General features: G+C 45.4%; 1 protein-coding gene across 6 annotated transcripts in view; it reads right to left on the reverse strand.

Moving 5' to 3' along the window:
- Positions 1-12,506, reverse strand: part of DCAF6 (DDB1 and CUL4 associated factor 6) — a 357,580-nt gene that overhangs the window by 20,148 nt on the left and 324,926 nt on the right. For all 6 annotated transcript variants that reach the window (XM_033941039.1, XM_033941044.1, XM_033941043.1 and 3 more), the window contains one exon: positions 6,935-7,091. In XM_033941039.1, coding sequence (XP_033796930.1) covers positions 6,935-7,091 — 157 coding nt within the window. The remainder of the gene's footprint in view (positions 1-6,934; positions 7,092-12,506) is intronic.

A 12,506-nucleotide genomic window follows, 5' to 3' on the forward strand; every position in this document is an offset into this window, starting at 1 on the left:
AGTGGCGCCAGGATTGCGATCCTGTCTCTTGTCTCATAGCGGTGACTCCTTCTTTGAGACGATCGCTCCGTTGGTGGACCGACTCTTCGAATCTTTCCAGGGCTTTGCTCTTTCTCGTCCCTCCACATCGCAAGGTTCTGACCACGGACTCCTCGGAGTACGCGTGGGGGGCCCATCTCGACGGTCTGCGAACCCAGGGCCTGTGGTCGGCGGAGGACCGACGCTGTCACATCAATGTGTTGGAGCTTCATGCCATCTTTCTAGCGGCTCGAGCTTTCTGCCACCTACTCCGCGATCAGGTAGTCCTCGTGCGAACGGACAACCAGGTGGCCATGTATTATGTGAACAAGCAGGGTGGGACAGGCTCTTGGTCCCTTTGCCGGGAAGCTCTGCGCCTTTGGGAATGGGCGATCTCCCAGAACATCTTCCTACAGGCGGTCTATATCCAGGGAGAACGGAACTGCTTGGCAGACAAACTCAGTCGGCTTCTCCAACCGCACGAGTGGTCACTCAACTCCAGAGTCCTACGCGAGGTCTTTGACCGCTGGGGGACTCCGCAGGTGGATCTGTTTGCCTCCCCGGAGACTCGCAAACTACCCCTGTATTGTTCTCGGATGTACTCCCTGGACCGTCTGGAAGCGGATGCCTTTCTTCTCGACTGGGGAGGGAGGTTCCTTTACGCGTTTCCTCCTTTTCCCCTGATCTTGAGGACGTTGGTTCGTCTCAAATCATCCAGAGCCACTATGATTCTCATTGCGCCTCGGTGGCCTCGTTAACACTGGTTCTCCCTGCTTCTTCAACTCAGTGTCAGGGAGCCTCTGCTTCTGCCTGTGTTTCCCTCTCTGCTATCTCAGAGTCAGGGTTCGCTGTTGCATCCCAATCTTCAGTCCTTATACCTGACCGCTTGGTTCCTTTCCCCTTGACTTCGGTCCAGGTTTCTCAGTCGGTGAGGGAAGTTTTGGAAGCCTCGCGCAAGGTCTCGACCAGGCTTTGTTATTCCCAGAAATGGACCAGGTTTTCCTCCTGGTGCTCCTCGCGTCATCTGGATCCGGATTCGGTCCCGGTGTCTTCGGTGCTGGACTACTTGTTACATCTGTCTAATTCCGGCCTGAAGACGACATCTGTTCGGGTGCATCTCAGTGCCATTTCTGCTTTCCATCGTCACTTGGATGGACGTTCTCTTTCGCTTCATCCTCTGGTGACACGTTTCATGAAGGGTCTAATCAATGTTTGTCCCCCTCTGAAGCCTCCTCCCGTCGTTTGGGATTTGAATGTTGTTTTAGCTCAACTGATGAAACCTCCCTTTGAGCCTATCGACAAGTCTCTCCTGAAATTTCTTACTTGGAAAGTGGTCTTTCTGATTGCCCTCACATCTGCTCGACGGATTAGTGAGCTGCAAGCTTTGGTTGCGGACCCGCCTTTCACTGTGTTTCATCATGACAAGGTGGTTCTCCGCACCCATCCTAAATTTTTACCTAAAGTTGTGTCTGATTTCCACCTCAATCAGTCCATTGTCCTTCCTGTGTTCTTTCCTAAGCCCCACTCCCATCCTGGCGAGACGGCGCTCCACACGCTTGACTGTAAGAGGGCGTTGGCGTTTTATCTCCAACGTACCGGGTCTCATCGGAAGGTTCCTCAATTGTTTTTGTCCTTTGATCCTAATCGTTTAGGACACCCTGTTTCCAAGCGCACCTTGTCCAACTGGTTGGCTGCTTGTATTTCTTTTTGCTACGCTCAGGCTGGTCTTACGCTCCCGGGTCGAGTCACGGGGCATAAGGTCCGGGCAATGGCAGCTTCGGTTGCTTTCCTCCGATCTACTCCTGTGGAGGACATATGTAAAGCTGCCACTTGGTCTTCGGTTCATACGTTCACCTCCCACTACTGTCTGGATGCTTTGTCCAGAAGCGACGGCCGTTTTGGCCAGTCGGTGTTACGTAATCTGTTTTCCTAAATTGCCATCCTCCCACCTGCCCTTTTTTGGTTGGCTTGGAGGTCACCCACATGTGAGAATATGCTGCCTGCTTGTCCTGGGATAAAGCACAGTTACTTACCGTAACAGGTGTTATCCAGGGACAGCAGGCAGATATTCTCACAACCCGCCCGCCTCCCTGGGGATGGCTTCTTTGCTAGTTATGGAACTGAGGACCACGAGGTGGGATGCGCCCTCTAGTGGGCGAGAAGGCATGCACATGCGTGGTGCAGTGTAGCAAACTTGAAACTTCAATCAAGTTTGCTTGAAAAGCTGTCCGCGCTGGGGCTCCATAGATGACGTCACCCACATGTGAGAATATCTGCCTGCTGTCCCTGGATAACACCTGTTACGGTAAGTAACTGTCCTATCTCTTGATTGAGACAGTAGACAGGTGGAGTAAATAACTGACAGGGTTTCTATAATGATACACGTATCTACTAGAAAAGGCATTAGCAAGGTAAGAACCTAATCTTATTCTAGTTCAATAGGTGTGTCATTCTGGACAGTAAGGATATACAAAACCAGTCCCAGAAATCTAGGGCGGGACCTCTGTGCCTGCTTGTAACACTGAGGACTCAAAGATGGTGTCCTTCCGTGCTGCTACATCCACTCTGTAGAACTTGAAGAACGAATGCAGAATGGAAAAGATTGCTGCCCTACAAATCTTCCCGGGCAAAATTACCTGAGCTTCTGCCCACAAAGAAACCATGCTTCTTGTGGAATGTGCTTTCAAGGAGACCGGCGATTGTTTGCCACAAGCAATATATGCTGATGAGATGGCCATCAGTATCCATCTTGAGATGGTAGCTTCAGATGCCAGTTTACTACTGCATTTAGCCTGGCTGGTGAGCACTAATATAATGCCCAACATTTGGAATTCATTGGTGACCTCCAGAGGCGTCCTTGTTGGATACTACCATCAAGAATGTTTTCCTCGTGGCCATTACGTCAGCAAGACAAGTCTCAGAGCTGAAGGCTGTTTTACACAGAGAGCCCTTCCTCAAGATCACAGAGGTAAGAGTTTTTTTACGCACTGTCCCGTTCTTCTTGCTGAAGGTCATTTCAGCATTTCATATCAATCGAAAGGTAAGATTGCCAGCATTCCCTGCTGCCGATTTCACAGTAAGTGTAGGGGCCAGCTAATTGGGAATTCCCTTGCTGCAATCAGCTGATGGCAAGGGATCATAGATTAAGCATCATATTACTGCATCTCAATGGCCACGAATTTGGTCTTGGAGGATGAGTCAATGTCGGCATCTATGAGACAAACTTGTTTTTTTCTGTTGCACCGAGCTTTCTGGACCCCTGTTCGTTTACAAAAATTAGATAGCTCTAAGTCTAATAGATGTTGGCATTATCATCTCGAAGCAGGTACTTTAGATCATTTATTGTTCTACTGTCCATTTTGGCTTTTTGGAAATCGATTTGGGTCCAAATAAATTGTTTGTTGGAAAATCCAGTGGCTCTATCCTATGATACTATATTATTTGGAATGTCAATGAGGAAGAAAAGTCAAATTTCTGCAAAGAATAATAAGCTATTACTTATTATGACAGGAGTTGCCATTCAGCAGATTACATTTAATTGGAAAAATTGGAATAGATTAAATTATAGTTTTTGGTGGAATTCATTATGTCATATGTACAGGATGGAAAGAATGTTAGCCTTGCAGAAAGTTAATTTTAATAACTTTCAGGAGGTTTGGAGGCCATTAATAGAACATTGTAATGAGTAATTATTGGATTATCATGATATTAAATGATTAGATTAATAGGACAGAATATATAATATATTATATGATATATGTACTACATATGAATTAGTAAGGTTGGGAGGGAAGGTTTAAATATTATGATTTAAGTTAAATTGATAGAGAATCAAGTGATATTGTATAAGTTTAAATGTTATTTTATGATACACTTGTTGTAAGATGTAAAAAAAAAAAAAAAAATTAAGTTGTAAGATGTAAAAAAAAAAAAAAAAAAAAAAGACAGATGTGGTCTCAAACACGCGGCCCACGGGCCACATGTGGCTCTCCAAGTTTTATTTGCAGTCCGCGGTCTGGACTGGATAATTCCTTCCTTTTGGAGCAGCAGCGGGTCTGGCCAGTTCGTTCCGTTCAAAGCCGCGGGCTGGCGGCTCCTTGCGCTATTCGCTCCTGCATCGGAAGCCTCTCTGACATCACAACATCAGAGAGGCTTCAGACGCAGGCGCGGATCTTGCAAGGAGCCGCCACCCGCGGCTTTGAATGGAATGAGCCGGCCAGACACGCTGCTGCTCCAGTGGCGTACCAAGGGGGGGGGGGCGGTCCGCACAACTGGTCACCCTCCACTGTTCTTCCTAGAGTGCGGCTCACGGTTCGTCTAGAGCAGGGGTGCCCAACTGCTTCCCTTCCCTTCTAACCGCCGGCACCATGCTCTTTGATCTCCCAGCTTCTCTCGCCGCCCGACCTCAATTCTGACGTCGAGAGGACGTTCTGGCTAGCCAATCGCTGCCTGGCTGCCCGGAACGTCCTTTCCAACGTTAGAATTGACGTCGGGCAGCGAGAGTTGGTCGGCCCCGTGGAGATCTTGGCCTGTTCCCGATGGCGCCAGCAGCAGCAGTAGCCTATTCCCCGGCAGCGGTGGCATGGGGGAGGGCAGGAAGGAAGGAAGGAAGAAAGAAAGGGAGGGGGCAGGGAGCCAGAAGGAAAAAAGAAAGAAGGGGGGGGACAGGGAGCCAGAAGGAAAAAAGAAAGAAGGGGGGGGACAAGAAGCCAGAAACAAAGCAAAAAATGGGACAAGGAATCAGAGAAAGACAGACATAGAAAATGAAAGAAAAAGTTGGGGGAGGGAATGAGGTCTGGAGGAGAGGAAGCATACAGGAGGCTGAAAGAAGAGAAGAAATATTGGATGCACAGTCAGAAGAATAAAGTGCAACCAGAGACTGATGAAATTACCAAACAAAGGTAGGAAAATGATTTTATTTTCAATTTAGTAATAGAAATGTGCCAGTTTTGAGAAAGAAAAGATATTAAACTTTAAATGTGAGTGCTGCAGAAAAAATAGAGTACTTGGAGGGCCGCAGAAAAAATAGTTAATGTCTTATTAAAGAAATGACAATTTTGCATAAGGTAAAAGGAAAGTTTTATAAACTATAAAGAGTTTAACCTCATGCAAAATTGTCATTTCTTTAATAAGACATTAACTATTTTTTTCTGCGGTCCTCCAAGTACCTACAAATCCAAAATGTGGTCCCGCAAAGGGTTTGAGTTTGAGACCACTGCTATATAGGATGCCGGTGTACGATTCTCAGCCGCTTCTTAGGTGGCTGCTGAGACCGGCATCCTATACAGAATCAGCCCCTAAGGCCTCACACAGTAAATTTGTACTAACCAGTTAGCGTGCAGTAATGTGCATATGCTGATTAGCACAGAAATGCCTACTCTACGTCCCCCACCCCTGGACATGCTCCCTCTCCAACATATAATGCCTGCTTGTAGTCAGAAAATTAGCAGTATTTAAATGTGATGTACAGTATAAGCCAGCAGTCTCAAACATGCGGCCCCCCCCAGAGACTATTTTGCGGCCCGCAATCTGTCCTCGACTAAAACAGGGGTCTCCAATCTACTTCCCTTCCAACTGCCCTCCCCCAAGCCACCGCAATCGGGGAACAGGCCAGCGCCTGAGGTCTTACTTCTCCTTGCCCTCCCCCAAGCCACTAACATCGGGGAACAGGCTGCCACCGCCGCAATCGGGGAACAGGCCGCGCCGAGGTCTTAACTCTCCCTGTTTATCTTCCCCAGCTCGGAGCAGACCAATTTTCGCCACTCGACGTCAATTCTAATGTCGGGGAGGAAGTTCTGGGCCAGCCAATCGCTGCCTGGCTGGCCCGGAAGTCCCTCCCCGACATTAGAATTGACGTCGGGTGGCGAGAATTGGTTGGCCCCGCGCTGCGGAAGATAAGCAGGGAGAGTTAAGACCTCGGCGCGGCCTGTTCTCCGATTGCGGTGGTGGCGGCCTGTTCCCCGATGGTAGTGGCTTGGGGGAGGGCAGGGAGAAGTAAGACCTTGGGCGCTGGCCTGTTCCCCGATTGCGGCGGTGGCGGCCTGTTCCCCGATGGTAGTGGCTTGGGGAAGTGCAGGGATAAGTAAAGAAAGAAAGGGGGGACAGGGAGACAGAAAGAAAGAAGGGAGACAGGACACAGACAGAAAGGGGCATGGAGAGAGAAAGACAGAAAGAAAGGGAGCACGGAGAGAGAGAGAAAGAAAGAAGGGGGCATGGTGAAATAAATAAAAAGTTGGGGGAGGGAAGGAGACAGATGCCAGACCAGGGGAAAGGAAGGAAGGAGGGAGAGAAAGGAAAGAAAGAGATGTCAGACCATGGATATAGGGACAGAAGAAGAGAGAGACAGAAGGGAAGGTAAGACATGGAAACGTAGATTTTGAAAAGAAAGCAGTTAATGCTAAAGATGGATGCAAGGCAGAAATTGAAGATGGAGAGCAAACCAGTCAAAGGACAAGAAGACCCTGGAAACATAGTTAAATGCACAGAAAAATAAAGTCACCAGACAACAAAGGTAGGGAAAATGATTTTATTTTCAATATAGTGATTGAAATGTGTCAGTTTTGAGAAAGGAAAGATATTAAAATTTAAATGTGAGGGCTGCAGAAAAAATAGGGTACTTGGAGGGCCGCAGAAAAAATAGTTAATGACAATTTTGCATAAAGTAAAATTCTTTATAGTTTATAAATCTTTCCTTTAACTGTTAAAGGAAAGATTTATAAACTATAAAGAGTTTTACCTCATGCAAAGTTGTCATTTCTTTAATAAGACATTAACTATTTTTTTCTGCAGCCCTCCAAGTACTACAAATCCAAAATGTGGCCCCACTAAGGGTTCGAGTTTGAGACCACTGGTATAAGCTATAAGTGCAAAGGTCAATCATTGTATATTTCTATTGTGATATGCCTTCTAATCTTACTTGGATCAAATGGATGCGGCTGAAGACAGTTCACCACATGATTATCAGCCTCCAGCAGCATAAGGTGTTCAGCAGTATGTCGATCCCAGATGAAGATATGGCCACAATCAGAACCACTCAACACAAAGTTTTTACCCCAGAAATTGGCTTCTTTGATCTATAATATATAAAATATGAGAAAGTGTGTTACAGGTATGTAATTGCTACTCTATCAGCATCCTAAAAATAGCTTTTACTGTATGTTGTGGATTTTCTTGACAGTATGGAACTTGCTTGACTGTGTAACTGCCTCACCAGCTGGCAGTTACATAGACAAATGGATAAAAGATCCATTCATCAATTTAAATTACTTACTAATGAATGGTGAGCCAGGGGAAGGAAAAAAGAACTTGGGGAACAAAAGCCAAAGCTGATTTATTCTTAACTAGAGAATAAACTACTGAAGGCACCTGTAAAAAAAATCTCATTACCCTCAACAAATTGAACAATTTATCAGGAAGTATGTTATTTGAAACCATCAAAATTCTATATCACAGTTTGATTTAAAAAAAAAAAAAAAGTTCTTCCTTATCATCTTACTAGACCAGTCAACGCATGGTTTTGCTTCCTCACCAGCAGATTGAGACAGAAAAATTAGACTGCTGACATTCCGTTATATAGGGTGTGACACATGCTGCATCTCTCCAGTACTCTTAGACTTGCAGCAGGGAGGCATCATGGGTTGTCTTCAGAGCAAATGAAGACTCCCCACGAGATAAGTAACAGGATTGTCATCTCCTTTACATGCAACAGTGTATCTCAGAGTAGACCTCCCTCCCTCCCCCGAAGGGGAAAGGAAAAACTGTTGATTTAGGTGCAAGGCAATGTTTGAGGCAAATAGTCTTATGCAACGGCTGACACTGTGCCTCCTAGCTTTATGCCAGGGGTCTCAAATTCCCTCCTTGGGGGCCGTAATCCAGTCGGGTTTTCAGGATTTCCCCAATGAATATGCATTGAAAGCAGTGCATGCACATAGATCTCATGCATAGTCATTGGGGAAATCCTGAAAACCCGACTGGATTGCGGCCCTCAAGGAGGGACTTTGAGACCCCTGCTTTATGCCTAAACTTGCTCTAAATTGGTCTTCATAGGGACAGGTGGAATGGCAAATCGAGCAGGATGGGAGATGGGGCAATCTTTCTTCAAAGCTGTCATTAAGAGTCATTCTCCCTGAGTTTGTTCTTTTGTTTCACTGGACTCTTGTCTTAAACTTAAGAGGCTTTTTTCACTTGCTTCTGCTCTGGACAGGTGTAGAAGCAACATTTTTCTTAAATTTCTATTTTTGATCTCTTTTCAAGAAGTCTTCTATATATTGCAACCAAGAGAACAGTGTACTGCAGGTCACCAATAAAAGAATAGTTCAAAAAGAGCAAACTTTCTCACCCAGCATGTCCCCATAAGTTCAGTCTGAGCTATGATTATAATGGAAGCAGATAAGTGTGGAACCCACTTCATCCACACAGCCTATGACAGTGATCTTCATTATTTTTCTAGCAGAGGCCATGTTGCCAAAAAACTTCAGTGAGACAGCTAGGATTATTAGATTATTGCTAGACAAAGCAGACAACACATTGGGTGGGTCGATGGGAGTCTCTTTCTCCAATGACACAACTATCAGTATAACAAAAATAAAGACTATCCCACACACATTTTCTTTCCATATGCCCATCTTCCCAACACATTCTCTATCCTTGTACCCAAGGCTCTTCCCAACACTCTCAACTCCATTCCTGAAAGTCCCAATCCTCTTCCCCACTTATTCCTTTACCATCCTGTCTCTTATTCAAACCCTTCAAACTAGCTCTTTCCCTCCCATCCTCAGTTTGTTTTATCCTCCATTATTTAGCATATATGCCTCTGGAAAAGCTATTCTGTTTTCTTCTGGCACCTTATGACTTACCACAAGAACACTTTGGAATAGTGCAATTGTCAGGAGAGCACTCAGGGTCAATAGTGATGCTGGCCCCCGGACCTTTGCAATGGCGACCACCAATTTATGATATTTGATAATCTTCTAGGACTTCAGCATCTACCACTGGCATCAGATGTCTTATGCTATATGCATTCAGCCTATGAACAAAACTGGCAAATGCTCCATGTGCTGGAAACTCCCTGTTTTATTTTACATCTCATGGCTGTACCATCCTCTACATCATTCTCTATATGAATGGGTACATCTCCACATCATAGAAGTTGCTATTATTGTAGAAAAGCTATTGCTCCCTTCATGAGACTTTTCTTGTCATTTTTCTTCCTGATGAAGCTTAACAAAAGGAGGACTTCTGGTTGGGTGGAGCAGGAAAGAAACGGGAGCTCATTCTATTGGGGGGGGGGGGAGGGGGGAATGGGGACTGTTCCTGTTTGGGAGCTAAGATAGTTTGTTTTAGCCACAGATTTGGTTGTAGTAGCCCTTTAGCTTCCAATGTCCTACTTTTGTTAAGCTTTAACAACAAGAAACTATCAAGAAACTTAGGCCTGCACACTTACTTTTGGCTGTCCCCCTAAAGTCATAACCAGTGTCCCTCCAGAATATGCAAACCTGCTCTACCTGCAGTAAATTAGGTATACTTTTCTTCAGCAGTGGGAACGTACCAACCATGGATTTCTGGGTTCACAGCTTTATACTGAAAGGATACCACCTCAGGGTCCACATTCCACTACTTTGTCTCTATCAAAGTCTCAACTACTTTAACCTCCTACCTGCCTCATAGAGATGGTTTCACCTCCTGTAGTCTAACACAAAAAAGCCAATTTCACAAAAGAGACAGAACCAAGACTTTAACTCTTCTAGATACTTCCTGATCCAAAACGCGAGAGGTAAGTTTATACCCTTTATTAGAACTCAGAGATCTGGACTTCTTTTTTATACAAGGAGAGCCTGAATATGAACATTCTTTCCCTCCATTCTTCCCTATATAAGGGGAGACTGGCTGTGGACATAATCTCAAATATGCTTATACATAAATCCCAATCCAGTCACCCTGCAAGAACATCCTTTAGTTAGTCTACATATGAACCATAATGAGTACAAAGTACTTTCTTCTGGCCTCTCATTGGCCTCCAGAGTTGTCACCAGATATCTTAAAGTTGTGGCTGCTCATTTGGATGGTGGGGTAGCCTAGGCTTTGACGAATGGTTTCTGGTGCTAAGAGACACAATAATTCACCTAGTTCAGACCCTAGAATTCATCAACTTTCAGAAGTTGACATTTCAACTGAACAGGATTTTGTTCATATAAGCCACTTCAAACAGTTCAAGCAAGATCTTTTCTATCAGCAGGCAATTGCAAACTGCAATGTTCTATGCTCACAGCATTCAAGACCTATTTACAAATATTGAGCCATATAACCATTGTGGTATACATACCCTATTCTTACCTGAAAATAAGAATCTCATTGGGACCAGTGCACCCAGCCTTTATCTACCACACTGTTGTCACTAAGATCCATGCTGTAAAGTTGAATGAACCTAGCTTCACTAGAGTATCTCAACTGCACCACTGAAATGGCATTCAGTCCTAGCAGATGTTTTCAATTCTAGACGTGGAGTTCACCTCTACTATCGCTAATACTGAAAGAGCATGGCCACAGTCTGAAATACTCCTCCACAAAACCATTGAGAGCTAAGTAAAATATTTTACTCTTCTGTGTGCTCATCCATCTTCAAGACTGCTCAGTGTTAGTTCAGACCACAAAGCTGCCATGCTTTACATCAACAATCAGGGAGGGACAGGATCCTTTGCCAATTCCAGGAAGCACAGGAGGGTCAGAGAAAAAAATTCAGAGTTGATTCCTTCTGTAGACCAGGATTTCTCAACCTGCGGTACGCGTACCCTAGGGGGTATGCGGACTGCCTGTTGAGGGTATGCAGGCTGACTGCAACCTGCTGCCGCTGTTCGCCGCCTGCTGGCTCCATTTAATCCCCCCCCCGCTGCTGCCGCAACTCCATAAAGGTCCAGGCGCGTGCAGCGATTGCACGCCACCAGCCCATAAGCCTTCCCCCTGACATCAATTCTGACTTTGGGTGGAAGGCTTATGGGCCGGTGGCATACAATCACTGCACACGCTTGGCCCTTTTGGAGTTGAAGCAGCAGCGGGGGGGGGGGGGGGGGATTAAATGAAGCCAGCAGGCGGCGAGCAGCGGCAGCAGGTGGCAGTCAGCCTGCATACCCTCAACAGGCGGTCCGCATATCCCCTAGGGTACGCGTACCGCAGGTTGAGAAATCCTGGTCTACAGAAGGAATCCACTAAAGGGGGGGGGAATTAAATGGAACCGGTTAGTAGCAGCGGTGGTGGTGGACAGGTGACGGAATTGACAGCTGGTCGGCTTGGGGGTAGGCAGGCAAGCTACGGGGGAGGAAGGGGGCACTACTTGGGACATAGGAAGGAGGGAAGGGGCACTAACGGGACATACAAAGGAAGGAGGGAGGGAGGGAATAGAAAGGGACAATTGTTGGACCTGAGTGCAGAAAGAAAGAGAAATATTGGATGCACAGTCAGAAGGAAGTGCAACCAGAGACTCATGAAATCAGCAGACAAAAAAGGTAGGAAAAATGATTTTATTTTCGATTTAGTGATCAAAATGTGTCAGTTTTGAAAATTTATATCTGCTGTCTATATTTTGCACTATATTTGTCTATTTTTCTATAGTTGTTACTGAGGTGATATTGCATATTTTAAAATCATCTGCCTTGAAATCTTTGAAAACCCCCAAATATAAATGATAATTAACATTTTCTCTGTGTACAGTGTGCTTTGTGTTTTTAAAAAATTTGTGGTTACAATTATGTATTAATAACATTATTTTGTGTGTATATATGAAAAATGGGAGTGGATTCAGGGGCGGAGTTTAGGTGGGGGTACTCGGTTGGTATTTGTTAGGCTTTGAAAAGGTTGAAAAACACTGTTGTAGATGGCTCGCGGCCATTGGGAAATAACCAACTTGTCTGGAATGTTTCACCTATTGCACTGGAAATGAAGTTTTTGTCCTTCAGACCTGCAGTCTTTTCCCCTTTTGTTGCTACCTCTGTTCTGAGTGTGGTCCTTGGAGCTTTCTACAGAGGATTTCTTCTTTGATGTGCTACTAAAATCCCATTTATGCCTTTCTAATGTATCATCTTTATCAGCTGGGACTGCAACCACCCTACACATCAGCTTCCTACTCTCCTGTCTCCTGTTTCATGAAAGGGCATCTGTGAGTCAGACCATTCCTATTCAACCTGTACATCAGATCAGTCATTGATATTGCTCATAATTACAACATTAAAAACCACTCCTATGCTGATGACCTGCAACTACTGCTCGCACTAGGTGAGAACTGATCATCCCAGCTCACCAATCTCCAACACTGCCTCTCAGACATGAAGAACTGGATGACAGCCAATAAACTCTAGCTGAACAGTTCTAAGACTGAACTTCTCTGGATCAGAAAAAAAAACATCAGCTTCACCCGCTCGATGCTAACCTGGGTATCCACCTCCCTAACAGCAAAGGAGCAGGTATGCAGCCTTAGAGTGCAACTGGATGGCCACCAA

The sequence above is a fragment of the Geotrypetes seraphini genome, chromosome 4 (genome assembly GCF_902459505.1).
Source record: "Geotrypetes seraphini chromosome 4, aGeoSer1.1, whole genome shotgun sequence".
NCBI lineage: Eukaryota > Metazoa > Chordata > Amphibia > Gymnophiona > Dermophiidae > Geotrypetes > Geotrypetes seraphini.